General features: G+C 40.8%; 1 protein-coding gene across 5 annotated transcripts in view; it reads left to right on the top strand.

Moving 5' to 3' along the window:
* Window positions 1-24,863, top strand: part of OSBPL6 (oxysterol binding protein like 6) — a 201,215-nt gene that overhangs the window by 122,228 nt on the left and 54,124 nt on the right. For all 5 annotated transcript variants that reach the window (XM_036099142.2, XM_036099143.2, XM_036099144.2 and 2 more), the window contains 5 exons: window positions 12,350-12,442; window positions 19,510-19,632; window positions 22,210-22,263; window positions 23,442-23,555; window positions 23,690-23,860. In XM_036099142.2, coding sequence (XP_035955035.1) covers window positions 12,350-12,442; window positions 19,510-19,632; window positions 22,210-22,263; window positions 23,442-23,555; window positions 23,690-23,860 — 555 coding nt within the window. The remainder of the gene's footprint in view (window positions 1-12,349; window positions 12,443-19,509; window positions 19,633-22,209; window positions 22,264-23,441; window positions 23,556-23,689; window positions 23,861-24,863) is intronic.

A 24,863-nucleotide genomic window follows, 5' to 3' on the forward strand; every position in this document is an offset into this window, starting at 1 on the left:
CATACATACATACCACATCTTCCTTATCCGTTGTTCTATTGATAGACACTTGGGTTGCTTCCGTATCTTGGCTATTGTAAATAATGTTACAGGAAACATAGAGGTGCATGTATCTTTTCAAATTAGTGTTTTCAATAACTTTATTTTAAAATAAGAGTTACTATTTCCCAGTCATAGTACTTATTTTATGGTAACATTATATGATAGGCTAAGTTTATGACCAGCTGACTGGATTTTGTTTGTTTGTCTTGATAATTACTCTTACATTTACATATTTTAGAGAATTTTTTACAATATACAAGACTGAGACCACCTGTAAGGACAGTTTCAGTAGTTCTGGGATTAAGGCCAAGGATCTGCACTTTAAAAAGTGAAGCACTGTTTGGAGCCATTGTTTATTTTTATTTGTATCATTATCAGGTCATTTCAGAAAATCAGATACTATTGGTCTAAGAATTTAGGATTTGCAGTGCATAATTACCAGATGATAGTGTCTATTATTAGTATTAGACACAATTAGAATTGTTATAGCTCTACCAGGTTAGACATTGCCAGTGCTTCAATGAGTCAGTCTTTTTAGTTTAATGAAAAATCAAAGAAAAAAGTATTAGCCATTCCTTATAATGATTTAAAGTTCACTGAAGCTCAAAGATCATAAAATAAATAATTTTTAAGGAAAAAATTATGAGTAAGTCATAAGAGGCTTGTAGTTAATCTTGCCAGTTTTTTTTTTTTTTAAGATTTTATTTATTTTTTTGAGAGAGAGAGACAGAGACAGAGAGAGTGAGCAGGAGCCGGTGAGAGGGGCAGAGAGGGAGGGAGAAGCAGACTCCCCGCCAAGCAGGGAGCCGGACGCCAGACCCAATCTCAGGACTCTGAGATCATGACCCGAGCCAAAGGCAGACGCTTAACCGACTGAGCCACCCAGGTGTCCCTTGCCAGTTTTTAGAAAATATTTATTTAGTATCGTAGTCAATCTTCAACAACAAATAGAAGATTTCAATTACATGGGTATCTAAAAACGTTTCCTGTACGTTATCAACAGCAGTACATTCCAAAACCAACCATGGCCCGTTCAGGTAATGTTCACAGATGACAAGTGAAAGCTGTCCCCAGCAGTGAGTGTGTGGGACTCCTGGAACCATGGACTGGCAACATAACCTCCCAGTTCTGGTGTCAGCAGCATCTGCTACATATGCAGCTTTCATTAGAAGTGAAGAAGGTGCCTAAAAAACTAGAAAGTAAAAGTGCTCCTCATCATTACCTATAATTCATGTATGGGGTTTTCATACAACATTTCTTCTTGGACAGACAGGCTGATAAAAATATCCCCCAGCATATACATGAACTGAATTGGAATATGTCTCTTCCAACTGAACCTCTGAAGCATCTTCTTCAAATAGCTTTGTTAAATGAAATACCAAATCACTGCTTTGAAATATAGTGTCTATCTTCTGAATAGGAAACCTATTTCCATCTTTGAGTTGAGAAAAATAAAATGTTACCACAAACAAAAACATTCTAGTTTTTAGAGAAAAAAAAAATGCAAGCATTCCTGATTTAATACCAAACCTCCAATTTAAACTCGAGCTGCTTCCAGTTTAGCCTTTTTGAGATTCCACTCATCCCGTGGAACCTCACTTTTAGGACTTAGGACCAATGTCAATGGGGAAGAAAAAAAAGAATTGCTTGCAAAAACACACTATGACCAACTTCTGTGGTTTAGATGCATTGTATAAATTGGGTGTTCTGAAAAATCTAAATATTAGGCAAAGTTCATGAATAAACAGAACAATACCAGCACCAGCTAATATTTCATGAGTTCTCACTGTGGAAGGTTAGAACAATCTTCACCTTTTTCAGAGACCCAAACTATGACATAAAGTGGTGGAATGTCTTCCCCATAGCTAATGAGCCGCTAAGACAGGATTTGCTCCATGGAAGCCTGATTCTAGAGCCCCTGTTCTTGGCTGCACACCTATTTGCTTCACTGTGAGGCTTGACAAGCTGAATGTCCAGGAAAAAGGCCTTCTGAGGCACTTCTAAGCAAGCTTTGTAAGGCAGCATTTGTCAGTTATTTCTGAGTTATGTTTTGCTACCTCATTTTTTTCCCTCAGTGATAACAGTGATTTATTTACATCCTCATTGGCCAGGGAAACAATAGACCCAATGGTACATAGACCAATATGTTAATAGTTTTTATCACGAAATACTGTTATCAAAGGCGAATCATGTGCTTTGTGCTTTCCTAAATTTTCCGTGATTGCACTTAGACCTATTGCCTTGGAATGATAAGTTTTGACCATTTGTTTATTCATTGAAAACTGTGATCAGCCTTTTCCGTGAAATGAAGTGAGCAGCCCCGTAGTTGTCTTGCTGTCCCCACTATTTGGAGGTCACTGTCACTGCTGCTTGGTGTTTACAGTGTGTATTCAGTCCATGTCAAATGTGCTGAAATCGAGACCACTGGAAAGAAATTTGCCACCTGGCACTCAGATGCTCATTATCCACGAGTAATTCAGAACTTGACATTATTGGAGAAAGAATCTGGCTGCTGCTCTCCCTGGTACATTTGCAGAATCCTCTGGTTCTCTATGCCTGCTTTATCCGTTTCTCACTGAAGAAGTTATCTCTTATTACTTGAGCTGGCTGGTTTAGGGTAGCATTTTTATAGCAGCAAATTTGTCTGTCAGACCCAAGATTAACACTGCCTGCTCAGTTCTTCGACATAATCAGTTAGTGAACCCCAGAGGGTCTCATTCATAGGTCATTGAGGGGGCCTGGGAATCTGTCATTTACAGAAGCTTCCCCAGGAGACTGTTACTCACCCAGGTTTGGAAAGCATCGCTCTTACAGAATACATTTATAGGTGTTTCTCAAGGACTATAAAAACATCATCTCAGAGGGCCATAAATTCTATAAAACTGCTTTATTTGATTTTCAATTTTGACAGATAGAAAATGTTACCATCCCTTTGCCCAGTAGCCACTGTGGCTAGGCTGTAAGTAAAAATACTGTCACAAAGGTAAAGGAAGGCCCCATGCATGTTGTATACTTTAAAGTACCAGACTTCTTGACCTCAAACCCTGATTAAGAGCTGATTTTGCAATAATGATAATAGCCAGTGTTCGTGAGGTTTCAGGGAAATGGACATTCTCGTGCACTACTGCTAACTAAGCATGTTAACTGATTCTGCTTTTCTGGAGGGAAATTTTGTGATACATATCTAAAGTCTTTTAAAAGTTCACCCCAGGGGCGCCTGGGTGGCTCAGTCATTAAGCGTCTGCCTTCAGCTCAGGTCATGATCCCAGGGTCCTGGGATGGAGCCCCGCATCGAGCTCCCTGCTCAGCAGGGAGTCTGCTTCTCCCTCTCCCGCTCCCTCTGCTTGTGTTCCTTCTCTCGCTGTGTCTCTCTCTGCCAAATAAATAAATAAAATCTTTTAAAAAATAAATAATTAATTAATTAAAGTTCATCCCATAGGACACAGTAACACAGCTTCTAAGAAATGTATTCCAAGGAAGCACCAAAGATACATGTAAGGATTTCTGTGCAAAGATATTTATGAAAGTATTTTTAATGTTCAACAAGGAGTTATTTAAATAACCTATCTTATAGTCATGCAATGAAATATTGCACTGCTGCTAAAAATGTTTTTAAAGAATGTTTCATGCTGTGGGAAAATTTTGCATTGTTAATTGAAGAAAACTGGTTATTAAGTTGAAAATATAGTACAATTCCAATTTTATTTTTAAGAATTAAGTATAGGGGCACCTGGGTGGCTCAGTCTGTTAAGCATCTGCCTTGGGCTTGGGTCATGGTCTCGGGGTCCTGGGATCAAGCCCCACATCGGGCTTCCTGCTCCCTCCACCCACCTCCACCCCTGTTCATGTTCTCTCTCATTCTCTCTCTTAAAAAAAAAAAAAAGAAGTGTATATAGGGGCACCTGGGTGGCAGAGTCGGTTAGGCGTCCGACTCTTGATTTCAGCTCAGGTCATTATCTCGGGATTGTGGAATTGAGCCCTCTGTTGGGCTCAGTGCTCAGCAGAGTCTGCTTCAGATCCTCTGTCTCCCTCTCCCTCTGCCCCTCCCCCTTGTGCTTGCTCTCAAATAAATAAATAAATTTTTTTTTTTAAAGATTTTATTTATTTGATAGAGAGAGACACAGCGAGAGAAGGAACACAAGCAGGGGGAGTGAGAGAGGGAGAAGCAGGCTTCCCGCCGAGCAGGGAGCCTGATGCGGGGCTCCATCCCAGGACTCCGGGACCATGACCTGAGCCGAAGGCAGACACCCAACGACTGAGCCACCCAGGCGCCCCAATAAATAAATATTTTTTTAAAAAAGAATTGAGTGTATATGTGCATTGAAAAAAGGCTGAAAGCAAATATAGCAAGATATTGAAAAGAGTTTGTTGCTGGTGTGGTAGTTTTAATTTCTTTTTTCTTTTCTGATCCATCCCCCCCATTTCTGCAATGAATGTTTATTGCTTCTATAGGAAAAAAAAATTATGTCATATTTTTTGAGTTATATTTTATGAGTTAATGTGTATACATATGTAGCTTTAAAATAGTATTTTGAATATAGTAAATATAAATGTCAGCCATTTTAATAACGAAATTGTAAACCTTAACTGCGTAAGTCAAAAATTTAAAATTAAATGAGTATGTAGGATATGCCATGTGGGAAACTTGGAGCAAGGTTTTAAAACCAGAGGTGCTAAGGCAGGAGCTGGGCCACCATTCCTCCTCTTAACTACCTGTATTTATCTCATGGCAATTTAATTTGTTTGTTTTTTCATTCAGCAAATATTTATGGGTACATAAAGGCAAATCATAGACATATCTGCTCTGAGTTCACACAGGTGATCAAAACAAATTAACTCTGCCATAAATACACATACATAAATGTTAAATAGATACATACAGGATTTTTTTTTTTTTTTTTTTTGCTTTTATTGTTAGTAAGATCATGTGAGTGATTGTCATACTGAAAACGTTTGTTCTGGGTCATTTGAAAAGCCTTGTAGAAAATTATAAATAATCTTGACTTTAGTGTTCTGTTCGAGTCACACATAAGTGCTATCTTGCCTTTTAAATTAACTCTGCATGTTTCAGAGCCTTTGCTCTTGAGGTGACCTAGTATTTGTCCCTGTTATTTGCCATTTGTTTATAATTGCTGCAGTGAAGTATGATCCGAGTTGCTGGGGTTTTCAGTGATTTTGTTAGCGTGTTTGTGAGTTTTGAGAGTACAGGTAAGAAGCAAACCCACCAGTAAGTTCTGGTTCTGGTGCTCTTTGTAAGCAACCATGGGAATTAAAAAGCTGCTTATTCACATGCTTTTTACCACTTCATAGTCAGGATTGCTGAACTACTCTCGGCTGTCAATGGACCACTTGATGAAAAAAAAAATCCTGATGGTATTTCTTATGATGCAGAATTTCCAACTGTAGGCCAGTTCCGTGTGGGACCATGGCTGTTGGTTCTTAATAAGTTTCCTCTTTCTACGCAAAAGGAGTCAAGACTGTGAGGACTGCCACGTCTCCCTACAGAGCTTCCCAGGGATGCCGTGTGGAATTTTCCCAGCCACTATTTCTAACCTTTTCTACTTTCATTCATTTCCATGGCACTTAGATGGAGATTTATGATTAATGCAATTCTGCCATCTTTCAGTGAAAGTAAGACAATTATTACTATAAAGAAAGTAGTAGAATTACTGTTTATTCAGGCGTGGCCTTCTGGCTTTGGTGATTTTAATATTTTATGCTATTCCAATAATAATAATAATAATAATGATAATAATAATAATAATAATAATAATAATTCTTTGTGGGAGTTATTAAGAAGCCAGCGGCATGTCCACGTGCCTCTGCCGCTGCTGTTCAGAAGGGTGCAGGATCTCTCGCTCTCTTCGGCTAGCACGCATCTCGGGCATCTGTCTGCGCTCACGTGGTCAGCTTCCTCAGTGAGTTCTGATGCTCTGGTCAGGAGGTGCTGCTGCCTCCCATTACTAGGCTGACCAGCTAACATGATGGTCATGTCGAGTATGGATTCTTCACTTGCAGATGTCCTACCCCGCCAGGGTGTTTGGATACCTCTTTCTGTGGCAGTAAAAATACTCAGGATTCCTAAAGATTTATTCTTAGATCACTTACCACAGAGATGTCAGCTACCATTTATTAAATGCCCATGGTATGCCAGGCTAGCACTATTGTATACACTGGGTACCAGCTCTGTGACTTGCCATGTCTTCTAAGGTAGACATTGCCATCCCCATTTTATAGCTCAAGGACACTGAGGCTGAGAGAGGGTCCTGATTTGCCCAAGTCACATGGTAAATAGCAGCATAAGGGTTGGTATGCTCATCTGCATGACTGCAAATTTATGTTCTTTTCTCTGCAGCCCCGAAGGAAAAGCTAGCTGGCTTGCTCATAGTTCTTGACTTGGAAATGAACCTTAAGGTTGCACCATATTTAAGAGTGCTCTAATCTTTTTTTTTTTTAAGATCTTTTATTATTTATTCATTTGAGACACAGAAAGTGAGAGAGAGAGCATGAGCAGGGGGAGAGGGAGAAGCAGGCCTCCCACCAAGCAGGGAGCCCAATGCAGGGCTCAATCCCAGGACCCCAGATCATGACCTGAGCCAAAGGCAGACGCTTAACCATCTGAGCCACCCAGGCGCCCAAGAGTGCTCTAATCGTTTTTTGTTTTGTTTTGTTTTACTCATTTCTGCCTCTGCTTCCACGAAAGATTGTGGTTGAGGATGGCCTTTGATGTGTTCAGTTAGTCTTAAGGGAATACACTGCTTGAAATTGCTGCTGTTTTGCCATTTAATGTTGGCTTTAATTTCAGTAGAAGGCAGTGCTTAAAAGCTTGGATGCAGAGTAAAATCCCAATTCACATTCCAAATCCAACACTTACTGACCCTGTGTCATTAATTTAACCCCTCTGTGCCTCTCTCGGTTCAATCAGCTGTAAAATAAATGTCATAGTCATCACTCCGAGGCTTTTTGTGAAAATGGAATGAAATAATCCATGTAAAGCCTAGAGACAGGGATGCAGAGAACACCAGACATCACCCTCCACCACCCTCCACTGTTCTCATCAGCACCATCACATGAAGGTTATGAGCATCACTGAAATAGTGTTGCTGTGTTAAAATTAGATGTAACTAGAAGAGACACAAGCCTCACAGCCAAAAACCTGAAGAAGAAAATACTTTAGAAGTTTATAAACTATTTTAGGTATTTTTCTTTGAAAATATTTTACATAATTCACAAATATCAAAATAGGTGTGATCATCAGATGAACAATTTCAGTGGCACTAACGTTCAGAGAGCAGTGGGCCTGTTCTCCTTATCAATGTCCTAAATTTGTATGAAAAATGAGTCTTTGCAGAAATTTGTAGCCACAGCCTCCAATAGTTACAGCAGTTCCTGTGTGTCTTTGAAATGCAGTGAGAATAAAGACCTCCCAAACTAGGAGACCCGTTCAGCGGATCTTGTGCGCTCGCATTTTGAGAATCACATTCCCCCTCCGTGGGAGTTGCATCAAATGAATTCTTACCAAATTAAAGAGCTGTAGTGACATGTGTGTCCTGGACTCCTGGCTTTACGCTAAATATGCATCCGTTCTCTCTGAGCAGGGGGAATAACGGGCAACTGAGTACTGTCTCTGTGTGTTCTGAGTTCCTTAAAAAACTGACCATCTAGGTTCGTCACTGTCACAAATGTACCACTCTAGTGGGGGAGTAATAATGGGGGACACTATGCCTATGTGGGGACCGGTGGTATATGGGAAGTCTCTGAAATTTCCTCCCAATTTTGCTGTGAATGTAAAACTGCTCTAAAAAAAAGGCTTAGAGAAAAAACCAAAAAATACACTGACCTGAAAAGTTGTAATTTTAGTATTTGAAAGGAAACTTGATTTTAAAAGAATAATTAATAAGTTTATGTAATCCTTTATTTAACCTGCTTATATAATATGTAATAACACCTTGAAGATATTTGGCATGTTTCCACATCACCATGAAAGAATATGAAAATAGCCAGCTTGTGAAGAAAAATACACAAAAGTATAGCACTGATTATGATCGTAAAGGAAACCTTATGAAATGGATTCAGTTTTGTTACTGAAGATGTTACCACGTTAGATTTGACCCAGCCATTAGCTTTAAATCTACCAAACGAGCACTGTGGTTAATCTACTGGATGTTTCACTTTTAAAAGTTAAGTTCTTTAAAATGTTTTCAAAAGCTCTATCCCATTGGAGCTATGATTTTTTTTTTATAATTCCAGTATGAAGCTAGAAGGCAGTTTTATGCCTAATCGTGTCAAGGATTGCTAAGGGACCGGTCTCTACAAATTAATCAGAGCTCACTGAAAAACTCCAGAAATTTTTGGCTGGCCGCAGTGTGCAGGGTCTTGTGCTAAGGGTGGGTTGGCAGTAGAAGAGGTGGGATAACAAGGTGAAGATGAGCTGGTCTCTACCTTCAAGGAGCACCCAATCTAACTAGAGTCCAAGACTGAGTATGGTGAAGTTTAAAAACTGTCTTCTTTTTATTTGCCAATATTGAAAATATAACATTCAAGTATTTAGATGTTTCATTACAAATAATGAATGGGTGGCTCAGTCAGTTAAGTGTCCAACTCTTGGTTTTGGCTTAGGTCATGATCTCAGGGTTGTGAGTTCAAGCCCCGCAGTGGGCTCTGAGCTGGGTGTGGAGCCTGCTTAAGATTCTCTCTCTGCCCCTGCCTCCCCCCTTAAAAAAGAACAAAAACAAATAAAACAATCAAAACAAATAATGAATGGTTATGTGTATGATTAAATAACCTCAGGGATATGCTTTTGGCTTTAAACTCCATGAGTGTGAAGGTAATTCTTGAGGTAGTGGATTAATTTTTTAGGATTGGGTAATAAATAATTGGATAGACAGCGATAGGTTCTAATAATATACAAATATAAGACTGCGCAAGTTTGCATGAGAGCTTTTGGCTTCTTCATTATCATTACAGAAGTTAAATGAAATAGCTTATTTTTTGAAGCTAGTGACAATAATAATGAGTATCACCTGGTAGTTTTATCAATTATGCTTTAATTTTTTAGTAAAATGTATACATACATTTGTGGTAAGAAAACATTTATTTACAATTTCTTAGTAAACTTTTTATAATTATCTGTGACTTGGCAAATCAACGTTTGGAGCTTGTATTTTTCACTCAGCTTGAATGTGTGCTGTATTGTACTATGTTTGAAATAAATGAACCTCTTTTCTTCTATAATAGAAACTGTTTTGTAAAACCAGGTAGAAAAAAAACTAACATTGTGTTATTTGTCACAGATACTGCAGAAGGTATTTTGTAGATTCTTCCTGGTTTGGTCACTAACCCTTCTGATTCACAAAATCCTACCAACATTTTAAATATTCCCAGGTATCTATAGAGACAAAACTCATTTTTATCACACTTTAAATATCCTTAATTGCTCTTCTATGTCTGTGGCTTGGTTTGGAAATTAGAGGATTTAGTTTCCTTCCTCTGGCTAAATTCCTAGGTTAATACTTTATTTCCCGCCTTATAGTTGCTAAGGTCAAGTTTCTTTCCAAGTTTTGCTTTTCTTACCATGTGTATTTGTTAGGGGCGGGGCCAGGGAGGCAACGTGTATGTGTTTTATTGCCCAGCACACCTGCAAAGATGAGGGTAGAGGAGGGTCCTTAAAGAGAGAGGCTCGAGCCAAATATATTTCACTGGACAATTTAGAGTAAGTAAAATCAGTAACCAAATGGAACCAGGGTTAAGACGCAGGTTTACAAAAATTGGTTCAGCCATGGGGCACCTGGGTGGCTCAGTCATTGGGTGTTGGCCTTCGGCTCAGGTCATGATCCCAGGACGCTGGGATCGAGCCCCGCGTCTGGCTCCGTGCTCCTCGGAAGGCCTGCTTCTCCCTCTCCCACTCCCCCTGCTTGTGTTCCCTATCTTGCTGTGTCTCTCTCTGTCAAATAAATAATAATAAAATCTTAAAAAAAAAAAAATTGGTTCAGCCTTATTGAGGTTTTGGTTTGTGGGCTACCTTTTGAGAGTTACTGCTCCAGAAGCTAGGGGGTGGAACGATGATTGGGAAGTTTGACCTTTCCTTTTCTATTTTTCTATGTTGTATTTGAATCTTTTATAATGAGCATATATTAGTTTTGTCATTTTAAAACATAAGAAAGAAAATGAAAGTGGGGAGGAGGGACGATTACCTCCCAGAAGAAGGTAATAATGTTTTCGTTTCAACAGCAATAAAATTCTCATTTTAGTTTCTAATTATATGATCTCAGAATACATCTAAATTTTAAATTTAGCTGATATGTTTCTAATAGGATCCTATCCAAAATACCAACATGAGCAAACAAATAATGCAAGTTCCCGGGCCTTTGTTCCCTTTTTGTCTGTTAAAGATCTGAGCACACACTACCAGTTTTTCCCTCCGTAAGATGCCTTTGCTTTTTTTTTTTTTTAAGGTAAAATGAAAACAGTAGATAGAGTCTGACATATTTATTCGATAAAATGTCATAGATATAAATGGCACAACATAATTCAGAATCCACTAACATTTATTTAATATCATTATCATATATCTCACTTAATGTTTACATTAAACTCATAAGGTAGCTCTTACTATTCTCTCCTTTTCCAGAAGACAAGGAAATAGATGCGGAGAGAAATTAAATAATAGCCCCAAACAAGTACTTAGTATGTGTCAAGTTCAGTTCTCATTTCATCTGACTGTAGGCCAGTGGTTTACCTGATTTTGCTCATTTCTCATCCGTTTCTCACTCAGCAGATCTGATGATTCCTGCCCATCAATAGCAGTGTTCCTATCTGGGGTGAGGAGGTGGGAGATTTTCCCTGGGGGCCCATCAGAATCTATGTGTGGGATGATATGTGTAGTTTGGAAAAGATGCCAGAGATAATTCTACTTCCCTACCACCTGCCCCAATTGACATTCTCTGTATTACCCCACACTGTACCATGATGGTTTGATTTTAGTCAATACTGACTTTAGAATAAAACTTCTTTTGGCTTTTCTATTTAATAACTCTGTAAAAAGGGTTTTTTTTTCCCCCAACAAATTTACCAGGCAGTTCGTTTCATGGACTATTTCTGGGTTAGTGTATTTCCTTTTCCCAGAAATAAATCATGCATTATGTGGGGTAAGGAACTCTTTTTTTTTTTTTTTTTTTACTTTTTTTCATTCTTTTAAATCTAAATTCAATTAATTAACATATAGTATATTATTAGTTTCAGAGGTAGAGGTCAATGACTCATCAACCTTATATAACACCCAGGACTCATTATATCACACGCCCTCCTTAATGTCCATCACCCAGTTACCCCATCCCTCCCACCCCCCCCTCCACTCCAGCAACCCTCAGTCTGTTTCCTGAGATTGAGAGTCTCTTATGGTTTGTCTTCCTCTCTGATTTAGTCTAACATTTTTTCCTCCCTGCCCCTATGCTCCTCTCTTTTGTTCCTTAAATTCCACATAGGAGTGAGATCATATGGTAATTGTTTTTCTCTGTTGACTTATTTTGCTTAGCGTAATACCCTCTAGTTCCATCCATGTTGTTACAAATGGCAAGATTTCATTTTTTTTTATGGCTGAGTAATACTCCATTGTGTGTGTGTATGTGTGTGTGTGTATACATATATATACACATATATATACACACACACACATACACACACACACGTGTGTGTGTGTTCTGCATGAGTTGCCTGTTCATGTACTTTGCCTATTTTTCAGTCGGCATGTTATCTTACTGCTTTTTATAGTCTGTAAAACACATCTGCTGTTTATTGTATTTGATGAATTGTTTTCTTCTCTGTGCATTTAAAAGTTATTACAAAATATTACAATTATAATTATTTCATAAGGATTATAAGAAACTCGAGAGACTTAAGTGGTATTAAGGCTCTGGGCTTTTTGGATACAGACTTTCCTTTTTGTCTGTTGCCCTTGGAGAGCTAAGCAAATATTTGTATGTAAGGCTAATTGTCTGATGGTAGATGTGCATTCTCATAAAGTTATAAATATGTTGAGACATGCTCTGTGGTTTTTTAAATCTGTGTGATCTCTGACCTTTTCTCCGAGCCAAAACCAGTACAGCAGCAGCATATGCCTAAGAGGGGAAAACCAAATCCTGTGCTGACATTTTTCTGACTGTTATTGCTGCCTTTGGTCTCCTCAGGAACTTGCCATGGTTAACATGGCTCACTGTTCTTACTGTGATTCGTGTGGTCTCACCCCCCAGGTCCATTCGCATGAAAAATGCATTGTCTAATCCTGGGCTGTATTTCCATGTGTTTTCAGAGTATCCACGTACTGGAGAGGACTGCTTCCTCCAGCACCGAGCCCTCTGTCAGTCGGCAGTTGCTAGAACCAGAGCCGGTCCCTCTCTCCAAGGTCAGTGACGGGATGTGGTGCTTTCTCGGATGGCATGATGCCTGTTCGGGGGCCAGCGGAACTGTAAACAGGCCTTCCACCTGACTCCCCTAGGGTCGCTGTGATTCCTCTCGTAGGCCTGCGCTGCCACGTCTTTCTGCCTCCAGTATGTAGGCTTTCTCTGCCCGGGATAAGGGAGGAATAGATGAAAGTATATTTTGCTGGGAATTGCAGGACTACAAAGATCCAGAATACTCTTTTAGTTTAGAGGAAGAGAAACCATTGTCATTCTCCTGTTGGAGACACGAGCTACTATTTCTACATCAAGCTAATACAAAAAAAATCACTGGGTCCAGCAAAAAAATCACAATACTAACAATAGCAGCAACAGCCACCATGATTGCCTGTGCACTGTGTTCCAGGCACGGTGCCAGGTGCTTAAATACATGATCCCACTTACAGAACCCTTGCTAACAGCTCCATGCACTGTAGGTATCTATTACGTTTACAAATACAGAAACCGAGGGGCGCCTGGGTGGCTCAGTCATTAAGCGTCTGCCTTCGGCTCAGGTCATGATCCCAGAGTCCTGGGATCGAGCCCCACATCAGGCTCCCTGCTCGGCGGGAAGCCTGCTTCTCCCTCTCCCACTCCCCCTGCTTGTGTTCCTCTCTTACTGTGTCTCTCTCTGTCAAATAAATAAAATCTTAAAAAAAAAAAAAATACGGAAACCGAGAATTAAGAACTTGCTCAAAGTCTGAAAAAGCTGCTAAGTAGCAGGGCAGGGATTCAGACTTAGACTGTTTCAGTTCTACCCCACCTGCAGGTCCAATAGCACCTGCCTGGAAGGGTTGTTGAACATTCAGAGTCCCAGTCTTCCCCTCCCATCTGGCCTTCCTCACTCTGAGCTCCGAGGAGAACACTGCAGACTACCAATGAAAACCTCTTCAGTTTAATGGAAACCAGCGTTCCTTCCCTTCAGCCTTCTCTTCCTTGGACTGGGGACACATCCAAATTCATTTATGTCTCAAATGCAAAAAACCATAAAGAAAAGTTGAGGAGATGCCATCCTACTCATCCCTACCCCTTGCTCGACTCCCTGCAGTTTTTTTTCAGCGGGCTGCCTCTCCTATGGAGAAACTCAGAAAATAGAATGCATGGGGATTTGGAATGCAAATATAAAAATAGCACTTTATTTCCCCAAAAAGACTTTGAAATATGTATCACTGATTCTTCCACTCTGCTTTTCCTATATTAAACAGAATCCTTTAAGGAAAGAACACACTTTATGGTATGGAATATATATGCTTGTACTCTTCATAGTTGAAAGATATTGCAAGCTATAAAGTTTGTGTTATTGGACAGGAGTGGACTGCAAAACTAAGGAAAGGGGTTATCAAACTTAATAATGTAGAGAGAAAGAGAAAATCTGATTTCTATTTGAATGGCAGAGAGAATGCCTACTTGGTAACTACAACTAGTAATCTCTTTGAAAACATCAGTTCTGTCTTACAAGCAGCTAGTGGAGAGAGAGGATAAATAAATACTGGGGCAGTGGAAGAGGCAGCTAACATTTCTTGAGCACCTACTTTGTCCCAGGCATTGGATCAGTACAGATATTCTCTCGCATCAGCCTCCTCAATGAAGTGACTACTCATGTTCTCATTTTACTGATAAGGAAAACTGAGACTTGGAGCATAAGTTAGTTGTCCAGAGTCAGATAGCCGGGAGGTGTGTGCCAGAGACCAGGATGGTGAGAGATACACGGTGAGAGGAGACCTCTAAGACTGACACACAGAAACAGAAAGGAGAGTTGCTGGTATTAAAAGCACAAATCAGGAGGAACTTCCTGGTTGTCGAACACGGGGAGGCCCTGGGGAATTGGCGCCCCTGCAGAGGGCACGGAAGCTCCACACCCTGTGCCCAGAGCTTGCCCTCTGCATCCCTTCCACCTGGCTGTTCCCGAGTTATGTCCTTTTATAATAAACTGGCGATCTAGTAAGTACAAGAATAATAATAAAGAGCAAATGCACACAGGACTTGCTTTGGTTCCTCGTCTCCCACCAGTGCATCTCTAGTGTCCTTGACATCTCACTTTCTACTCCAGCTACACCGTCTGCACACAGTTCTCTGCCCTGGCCGTGCTCTTTCTCTCCTCCACGGCGGCACGTCTGTTCCTTCTGGAGTGCTCTCCTGCACCTAGCTAAAATTCCTACTCTCCTAAGTCGGGCCCACAGGAATCCTTCTGCAAATGCTGCTCCTCACCTCCCAACCCCGACCCACCCTCCGCCCCAGCCTGTCCCTGTACTTACGACATTCTCTTACTTTATCTTACATTCTTTCTTACATCAGGTCCTCTAGAAGGAGGACTGGGCATAGGGTGGTTGTGATTCATTGAGGGAGAGCCCTCAGGAGCAAGGATAAGAGAAGAGGTTAGGGCAGTGCGGTGCTGGCAAGAAGGAGTTTGGGCTGGAGTCCCCCCTTGAGCCTGCTCCCAGGGTAAGCCCCGGAGCATGAATTGTACCACAGAGTTGCTCTCACCCTGAGGCAGGGACTTTTTGTTCCTTCGGCTGTTTGTACTCTTGGGTCCTTCAGTAGGTGAGAGTCTTGAGGGAGGAAGAGGCTGAGGTGGAGATGCTCCAGCTGTGGAGGAGGGAGACCCGTGCCCAGGCGCGGAGGCCCCAGCTTCAGCAAGCAGCAGTTCACCGGGGAAGGAGGGAGCTTCCGCAGTGCTCAGGCAGCTGGGGCAAGGATCCACTGGCCTGATACGGGCACCTGGGTCGGGCGCCAGCAGCAGCCACCTCCCACTACTCCTCCGTGCTGTTACCCGCGTGGGTCCTGCTAGAGGACTACTACTCTTGTGGTGGTTTTTGTATTAATAGATACCACATCTCTCGGGGCCTCCTGAAATCAGAGGATCCCATCCATTCCAGATACCATGGCATCTCACCATCTCTCAGTCCCTTTGAGAGAAGACGGACTTCTCGGGCACCAGCTGGTGGTGGAAGAACATTGTTTGAAGTACACAATGTCCTGACTCAGGATTTGTTGAAATTCTTTGTTTGGTGTTTTCACCTCCCGAAGCTTGTTCCCAGACCGCCCCACCCCCGCCCCCAGCATTCATGCATCTAGAGTATACCCTGGAGAAAGGAAATGTCTCAAATGAACAGACTGTTATCAGATTACTTTCTGTTTTTAGTTATTATTATTAGGTAAAAAGTGTATTTAAAATTTCTAGAACAGCAAAAATGTTTGTATATCTGACTCAAGTTCCAATATGATCACATTAGGGCTTTTGACTCTTTCTTTTTTTTTTTTTTTTTTTTTTAAGATTTTATTTGACAGCGAGAGACATAGAGAGGGAACACAAGCAGGGGGAGTGGGAGAGGGAGAAGCAGGCTTCCCGCCGAGCAGGGAGCCCGATGCGGGGCTCGATCCCAGGACCCTGGGATCATGACCCGAGCCGAAGGCAGACGCCCAACGACTGAGCCACCCAGGAGCCCCTTGACTCTTTCTATTATAAGTAAACCAACGAAAATTAGGGACTTTATTTTTTTTTTAAGATTTTATTTATTTATTTATTTGACAGAGAGAGACACAGCAAGAGAAGGAACACAAGCAGGGGGAGTAAGAGAGGGAGAAGCAGGCTTCCCATGGAGCAGGGAGCCAGATGCGATGCAGGGCTCGATCCCAGGACCCTGGGATCATGACCTGAGCCGAAGGCAGACGCTTAACGACGGAGCCACCCAGGTGCCCTGAAAATTAGAGACTTTAAAACAGAAAATGAGTATCAGTTGAAATTACAAAAAAAATTCTTCAGTTTTCAGGAAGTGACTTTAACTTTCTTAAGGTAGACCTAGTCTACTAAGCATAGAGGTGGGTCGTATTAAGCACTGAGATGGGCTGTGTTCATATCCTACACACCTTATTTATAACATCATCAGCATTTATAACTGAAATAGGGAGGATGTTGTTTGTTCTGGGTTTACCTTGTTGCCTCTTTGTCAGTTTGACAGCTTATTTAACTGTAAGAACTGTATTAGGATTCTTTTCAATTTCTTTTGGCTTTAGTAACATTGGATCAGAACAAATGGAGTTATTTGTTCGGAACTACTGCATTTATGTTTAAGAAATACATTTTAATTTTTCACCTTTTCTATCTTATCCCTTTTTTTTCTTCCTCTGTTAAACTAAGAAAAAAACTACTGTGATAGAAATCAGTAGCCATAGTGCCTCAGGAATAAGCTAGTATTGTGTCTGAGTTTAATTAGAAAAAAATCCCAAAAGCACTGTACTTATTATTAAATATTTCCATTTTTACAAGTTATCCAGGGTATTCATATATATATATATATATATAAATATGCACACACACACCACATCATATATATATATATATCATAGGTACACAGATACATCCTATATATACACACACACATCACTTATATATACACATCATATATACACACACAGAATAAATCAAAGATGAACACTAGCCTTCAAATAAGATCTAGCTGAAAATGAAAATGTTATTCTAGAGATGCTATCTATGGATAAGGCTACTAAAAATAGAAATGTCATTAAATACAGCTGCTATCTAAGAACAGAGAAAGCTCTAATGAATATATTTACACATATATGGAGAGCTATTCTTTTATTACTTGATTGTATCATACTTTTAAAAAGTAAGTAAAAATCCATCATTTTTATGAAAATTTTAATCCACTCTTCTGGTGATAGTAGAACCTAGTGTTTTCTCTGATTATTCTAACATTCGTAAGCAATGCTTATTTGTTGAATTGTAGATCAATATTTTAAAATGGGAATATCAGAGCACCTCACTTTGTGCTCCAGACCATAATGCCACCTGTACTTGTATTGTTCAAAAAACATGGTATACAGCCTGAAATTGTCTCATCAGAAACATTTTTTTTAATTATTATATTTAGGGGGGCCTGAGTGACTCAGTCTGTTAAGCATCCGACTCGTGAATTTGGCTCAGGTCATGATCTCAGGGTCATGAGATCAAGCTTCGCATCGGGCTCTATGCATGGGCATGGAGCCTGCTTGGGATTCTCTCCATTTCCCTTTGCCTCTTCCCCCAACTCACGCTCGCTCTCTCTTAAAAAAAAAAAAATTACTGTATCTAATTAACAGTTTTGACCCGTTCAGTCACAGTTCCTGATAGTATTATCTTCAAATAGAAGATTACTTCTTGGGCTGTTTGTAAGGGGACACTTACAGATACTGTAAAGAGTTCTTAATGTTGGTAAATGGATACCAGTAGGTGTGTTTTTGTAAGGTAAATATCTCATTCACTGGGGACCCCTCATGGATGACCAAGTAGACAAAGAAATGGCACTGGTCTCAGTTTGGTTTTTCTTGTCCAGTGGGGGGCATTTAGAGTTGGATTTGGAAGGACAGAGGCACGATGTTGGCTGAGAGGGCTTTTTATAAGCCAGGAGTATCTCCTAGGCTTAGTGATGCTAGAATGAAGCAATGCTCGGCTGCATCTCCTAGAAACATAACTTACTGTGAAAAAACACACCCCCATTTATACGTACTTGACCTTAAAAGAGATGTGACTTGGCCATAGGGGGCAAGCAGCTCCTGGGATGGAAGGAGGGAAAAAGGAAAAGGGGAATGGAGGGTAAATACGTTAGCCTCTCCCTTCCAGTCCCCAGGGCCAGCATCAGTGACTGATTATGACACCTGTGCCTCTGGGCCTTGTCAGAGCCTCACGGTCCTTCAGCAGGCTCTGGGCGGCCGCCGCCTAGACCTTTGCGCTAGCAAGTCCATCTGCCCTGAGGTGGACCCCATCAGCCATTCCTGTTGAAGCCTCTGTTCCGTGATTGAAGGGCAATTCCTGATAGAATGTATCTCTTCGGAAGGCAGTTTCGCAAGCCCCTTTGGGCTGGGGCATTCTGCAGAGAGGCCTGCCCTCATCTGTGGAGCTGCATCCAGCTTTCTGAAGCGGAGCCAACAGAGCACTTACCCCGAGAGATTGTGCCTCCCTGCGCCGTGGGAGGGGTTGTAGCCGTTGTGTGTGGGACGTGACCTTATTGCTTCTGCCTCTACTGCTTCATTGTGCCGCATGCCCGAGCTCTAGAATATCAGTGTTGGTCAGGTCAGCCGTTACTTTGGAGCTGCACAGGCCCTTTAGTATCACCTGGTCCAGGGATTTGAAAACCTGGGATGTTGCTAGGGGCCAGGGATCTAACATGGAGGTGGGCCCACAGGGGACTGTGGCAAACTGAAGATTTCTGGGCACCCTTCCCTCAGGGCAGGCCCAGTGCTGCCAGATCTTATAGACTTTAACAAAACACTCGAAATTCAGATTTTTTTACATCTGAAATCTGACTTTTAAATGTTGACAACTCATGAAAAAATTTAGACATCATAGACACACAGAACGTGTCTTATAAAAGAAGAAACCATGATTTGGTCTGTTTTTAACAGAGGAGGGTGATCGTGTAGCCTCTAGGATCCATCCAGATTTCTGGCCTTGAAATCCCATGCTCTTTCTGTGGGCTCCCAAGGGTGTGTGTTTCTCGGGATATGTGTCTTCCAAAGCATGAACTGCTGGGTGTCACGTGGCGAGCAGGGCATGTCCCGTGCGCTCTGAAATGCATGCAGCCCACAGCACCGCCTTTAGTCCAGTAGGTGATGGACCACTCAGAACACTGTGGCCTTTCCATTTTACACAGAAGCCCAGGGCTCCGCACTAATTGAACATTTGTCATCAAAACAGCCTTCCTTTAAAACGTTCAAGTGCCGTGGTGCCCAGAGATGAACTGTCTGGAAAAATGCATTTTAAACCTTCCGAGTACATGCCATCAAAACTCCATTCTGCCCTGAAGCCCAGCGCCCAACCATCTCCAATGGACCTTTGTGCATCCAGGTCTACCTGGAAACTCATTTCACTTATCAGCACAACGCTCTGTCGAATGTTAGACTTTGCTCCAGAATGTGGTTCATATTTCTGATGTGTCCAGTGTTGCTTCAAAAGCAGGTTCTACTTAAGAGTCCACTTTGACTGTGTCATCAAACACTGAGAAACACGTGATTTGTTTTTCTTCTTTTCTCTCAGGAAGCTGACAGCTGGGAAATTATAGAAGGGCTGAAAATAGGCCAAACCAATGTCCAGAGACCAGACAAACACGAAGGCTTTATGCTGAAGAAAAGAAAATGGCCTTTAAAAGGCTGGCACAAGGTACCATTTTCATCGTGTTCATCTTCAGATCATCTTCGTCATGGAGAGGATCTTATTTGGTGTCATTAGGTGGAGATCGATGAGTAAGGTTGCATGTGTAAAACTAATTTTCACAGCCTTTTTTTTTTTTTAACCGTATGGGCTTCAACCTATTATACCTATTTAAGTCTGAGATCTGTGATATCTGTATGTAGGGAAACCATATTTTACATGATATTTAAAGTCCAGCTTGTACATGTTGTCTACTCTGCTTTTTTCATTTAAAAATAATATGAATATTAAAAAAATAATAACATGAATATGTGCTTATTAAATATTCTCTGAAATAAGATGTTTTTAAATGCGTGCATATGTTCTATTGATTGCATGGATTTTTATTAGATGTTCCACCATTATTGAACCAATTCCCTATTGCTGGACATGGAAGATATGTCTGATTTTTTTACTATTATGATATTGTGATGAACATCCTCATACACAAATTTCTATTTAAGTGTTTGGGATAAAGTCTTGGAATTATTGTTACCAGTGCAAACTAAAGATGCAAAATTACTGATCTTGGAAGTCTGTTTACTGCCCTTGAAAGTATGTGATTTATTCTGCTCTCCCCTACCCCACATCCTTTCTCCATCTTCCAGTTTTAATTATGGAGAAAATATTTTGTACTACACTGTTACAATTACCTAAGTAAGGAGAATACTGTAATGCTAAGAAGGAGAAAATTGTCCTCCATTTTCAATGTAAGCGCTTCGATAGACCACCAGTACCTTCTCTGAAATCACTGGAAGAACAGGCTCATCTGCTTGACACGTTTGCCAGTGGATTTCATCTCAGAGCAGATGGATCTGTTGGTGTCCAAATGGCTGGGTGGTGGCTGTCCAGTGGCCCAAAGCAGGGACATTATGGATTAGGATCCTTAGGAAATACATTTTTTGCAATTTAAGGGATATACTTAAAATTAATGGACAGGAAATGTTGTCCCACTCCCCTGTCTCTGAGGGTGAAATAAAAACAGGTCCAAGAGGCTCCTGACTAGTGTTCCTTCTCACTTGTCAGAGCATCCTCAGTCTCCCCTGAACCCCTAGTATTATCCCAATACTAGGAATTTCTTTCCACCCTTGTTCTTCCTTGGATTTTGGCCAACTGGCCGTACTCCTTCCCAGAATCACCTTTTGCTTTTCATTCTGGCCTCACCACTTTGCACTTCCTCGAATCAGTGGCCTTGCTAATCTCTTCCTCCGTGATCACACAATAGATTATCCCTGCTAACATTCTTTGATAGGTAGAAATAGAAAAGTAGAAAAAAGAAGTCAAAGAAACCAATGTTCTATGAATCGCTAACTTTAATTTAGCATTCTCACGTCCACATCTCAGCAAAACTGGCTGTGGTTCAACAGCCACTCTTTCTGGGCCATGCCTTTGAGCATTTTTCTATGTAAATAGTAGGAGGTTCTCACCTGCATTGCCTTTTCTCCCGGTCTCTAACGTTATCAGGTATTTATTCAAGCATCAGCATATTTGATTGCCCAAGTCATGGGCGATTGAGCAATCAAGTGTTTTTCAACTATGGAGATGCTTTCTTTCAGTGCTTACTTGTTGGCCCAGGACCTTTGTTGAAGGGGTTTTCATGGCCTTCGTTCTGTGCAGAGTACACCCGAGCCTGACCACCTGCCACCGAGGCCGCTGAGTATTCCCGAATCACATAAAACCTTCCCAGCAGAGTAATTTTCCAGTAATAGAAAGACTTCTTGCATCTGTAGAGACTATAGGAGGGCATTGGACCCATTGTTTGATTGGGTCCTGAGGGCTGTTTGTTCCCGTGTGAATTGCCCATGGAAAGGAAACCAGCAGAGGGTTCCTGAGTGTTTGTGAAGCAATGATGGCTAGATTCATTTGGACTGGACCAGGAGCATCTTGGAGGAGACAAAAACTGCCAAAACTCTCTTTCTTTTTTTTTTTTTTCTCCTTTTTGCCCTTAAAGTAATTCAGAAACAATTTTTCATCTCTTTTACTAATGGTGAAATGTAAGCATTTTGCGAAGCGGAGATGCAAGTATATTGGTAAAGCTCCTTCTTAAACTTCCCAGATAATTCATTATTCATAGGTATAGTTCACTGACTCCTGTAACAGACTTGAGCATTTTCATGCATTTTCCATGGTATCCAGGGAAATGTAGGAGTTTACATTCAGGGTGAAAAAGTCCCTCTAGAGAAGCTCCTCACAGAATCACTGTGACCTCAACTGAGTTGTTCTCATTTCTTACTTTCAAAAACACCCCAGTGTGGTTGATTCAGAAAGTCCTGGCTGTGGATACCAACCCCACTCCCTACAGGGAAAAGGATGGTGAAAGATTGCATTCCCATTGGATTGTGTGTAAAAGAACGCTAGTAGGCTGTTGAAATGGAATTCAAGCTCAGATTTCCTGACCATTTAACGTGACTGTTGATGACCAGGTGCACTGAATTCAAATATCTGAATACCGATTGCTAAATACCAAGCGACGTTAGACGCACACTTGTGAATGTTTTATGTAATCCAAAATGCACATGGTAACTGGGGTTTGTTTGGTTCTTGCAGCGTTTTTTTGTCCTGGATAATGGAATGTTAAAGTATTCAAAGGCACCACTTGATGTAAGTAGCACGCAGGACATGTTTCAAAGATGGTTTTAAAGTGGTAAACACCACTGTTGTGCAAGCCTTGTGACGTAGTTACCAGCTTTGTGCATTTGTGTGCCTGTAAGATGTAACAAGCTACCAGACTTCCATGTTCCGGGCAAGGTGTGTTTTATGCTTATGCTCACGCTAGCATAAAAATCTCTAACTGGAGCATGAAGATTTAATTTAGCGATTGTGATGGATGTTAAGAACAGAAGGTTAAACCTACAAGTGATACACTAATAAAATGACCCCTTCTGTCTTGGAGAGAAAACCCAAATAGACTTTTTTTTCCTGCATCTCTCAATAAGCTATGCTTTATGTGGTTTTTTTTTTTGAGATTGAAATCAACCTTCGTTCTTATCTATATCCTTTTAAAATTTATGAACTTCATTTCTGTTTCATGCATCCTTTTCTTTTGGGAATCCTAACTCACTAACATGATTACAAATTATTTTTCTTGAAGAAGTAGTTGTTTGCATGTAAAATTGGAAGATGCCACCTGCCTTGTCAGTGTGGCAGAGGGAAATAACTCAGGTTTCCGTTTTGTCCCCACCTCTTTCATTGAATCAGCGGTGTGTCCTTGATCAGACAAGGGCAAGCAGAGGAAGCACTGGTTACTCTGTGCTCTCAGTCCCCGCTGCCCAGCTTGGCCTCAGCAGCTGGCTTCTGGCTGATTACTTGGGGGATGTTCTGGGTTGTGGGTCAAAGATTGACCGTAGTTATTTTAGGAACCACTAAACATATCTTTTTTTGGGATATAAGCTGTGCAATCTAGAATTATAAATTATGCCAGAAACAGGACTAAGAAACGAATAGTCTTGGGGCACCTGGCTGGCTCAGTTGGTAGGGCAAGTGACTCTTGATCTTGGGGTCATGAGTTCAAGCCCCACATTGGGTGTAAAGATTCCTAAAAACAAGTAAACTTAAAAAAAAAAAAAAGAAATGAATAGTCTTATTTATTGAAATTGGTGGGAAGTCACAGCAAATTCAGCTGTCCTCAGATTAAGGACCTTAATCATATTCTCTTTGTAAAGGAGGTGTGGTAGTCCATCTCTCATAGATAAAGTAAAGATTACATTACACTCACTTCAGTACAGAAACACAGAAAATCCTATATCCTTCTAGCCTATTTACTAGTCTTCTGACTTCAGATTCAAAAGGGGAAGGTCCATGGAAGCATCGATGTCGGACTCTCGGTCATGTCAATTAAAAAGAAAGCTCGGAGAATAGACCTTGACACAGAAGAGCACATCTATCATTTGAAGGTAAAGTCATTTTTCAATAGTTTGAGAATAGAGAACAGTTTCTCTGCCACTATCAGGGGAATTCACTTGCCTGTGTCAGTGGTAAACCAGAGATGGGTTTCACCCTTAGGATCTCCTCTTGTTCTTTGTTTTAGGTGAAATCCCAGGACTGGTTTGATGCATGGGTCTCCAAACTGCGTCATCACCGATTATATCGGCAAAATGAAATTGTCAGGTCACCGAGAGATGCTAGTTTTCACATATTTCCTTCAACCTCCACAGCTGAATCCTCACCAGCTGCTAACGTTTCTGTTGTGGATGGAAAGGTATGACTTTGTTATATGAAAATCAGCCCAGAAATTGCTTGGGAAGGTATGCCCTCAAGACAGCAGTGACATTGGGCATCAGAGTTAATCACAAGTATAGATTAGGTAGAAATGTGGATCACCAAGAGAATTAACAGTTACTTTTCCTTCCTATGAATGGACTACATCCTAATTTTATATGACTTTGTAGGGATATTAGGATGTAGAGTGAACATTTGGCTAAGCAGCACCTAGAAATTGGTATCTTCCTGGGTCGTAATAGTAAGACCACAAAGTTTTAAAAATGAAACTTGCTTCCTTGCCTTGAACTATAATATATACATGACCCAGAGAGAGACCATTGAATTTCCCCATGAAGTTAAGGTAAATTGGCTAGAGAATGTGACCATAATATACATAGTAGACCATTTAAATGACTAGGCACTGTGTTAAGCATTTGACATTCACTCATCTCTAATCTTTAATATAGCCCAAGCTCAGAGATAGTAAAAAAAAAAAAAATGTTTTCAGAAGTGACATGGCCATTAAACAGCCAAGCCAGAATCTGAATCCTCATCTCTCTGTTTCCAAAATCCATGCCCTTCCCATTATACCAGGTCCCAGATTAAGGGAGGCTGAAGTTGTTCTTTGGGCTGTATTAAGAGTTCATTTTTTTATGTGGCTAAAAAGCTAGAGGTGTTGCCTGTTAAAAACCAAGGTGAAGACAAGAGGCAGGGGGACTGTTGTTTCAGTAATTAAGTTTTCCAAACCATAGCCACATTGCGGTGCCCAGGGGTGTTCCCCAAGCTCCCACTTGGCACCTGACACATTGAGAACACAGACATCTGTGAATAACTGGCTGCCATCAGGAGATGGGTTTAATAACCTTTCTGTGAAGATTCTGCTTATCTCTGTTTTCTTACTTAGGGATATATATATTTCCAAGTTTCCTTAGCATAACATTGAAAAACCTCATGGAATCTGCAAGATAAGTCAAATCAGATTAAATGAAATACTACTGTAT

The sequence above is a fragment of the Halichoerus grypus genome, chromosome 4 (assembly GCF_964656455.1).
Source record: "Halichoerus grypus chromosome 4, mHalGry1.hap1.1, whole genome shotgun sequence".
In the NCBI taxonomy this organism is placed as follows: domain Eukaryota; kingdom Metazoa; phylum Chordata; class Mammalia; order Carnivora; family Phocidae; genus Halichoerus; species Halichoerus grypus.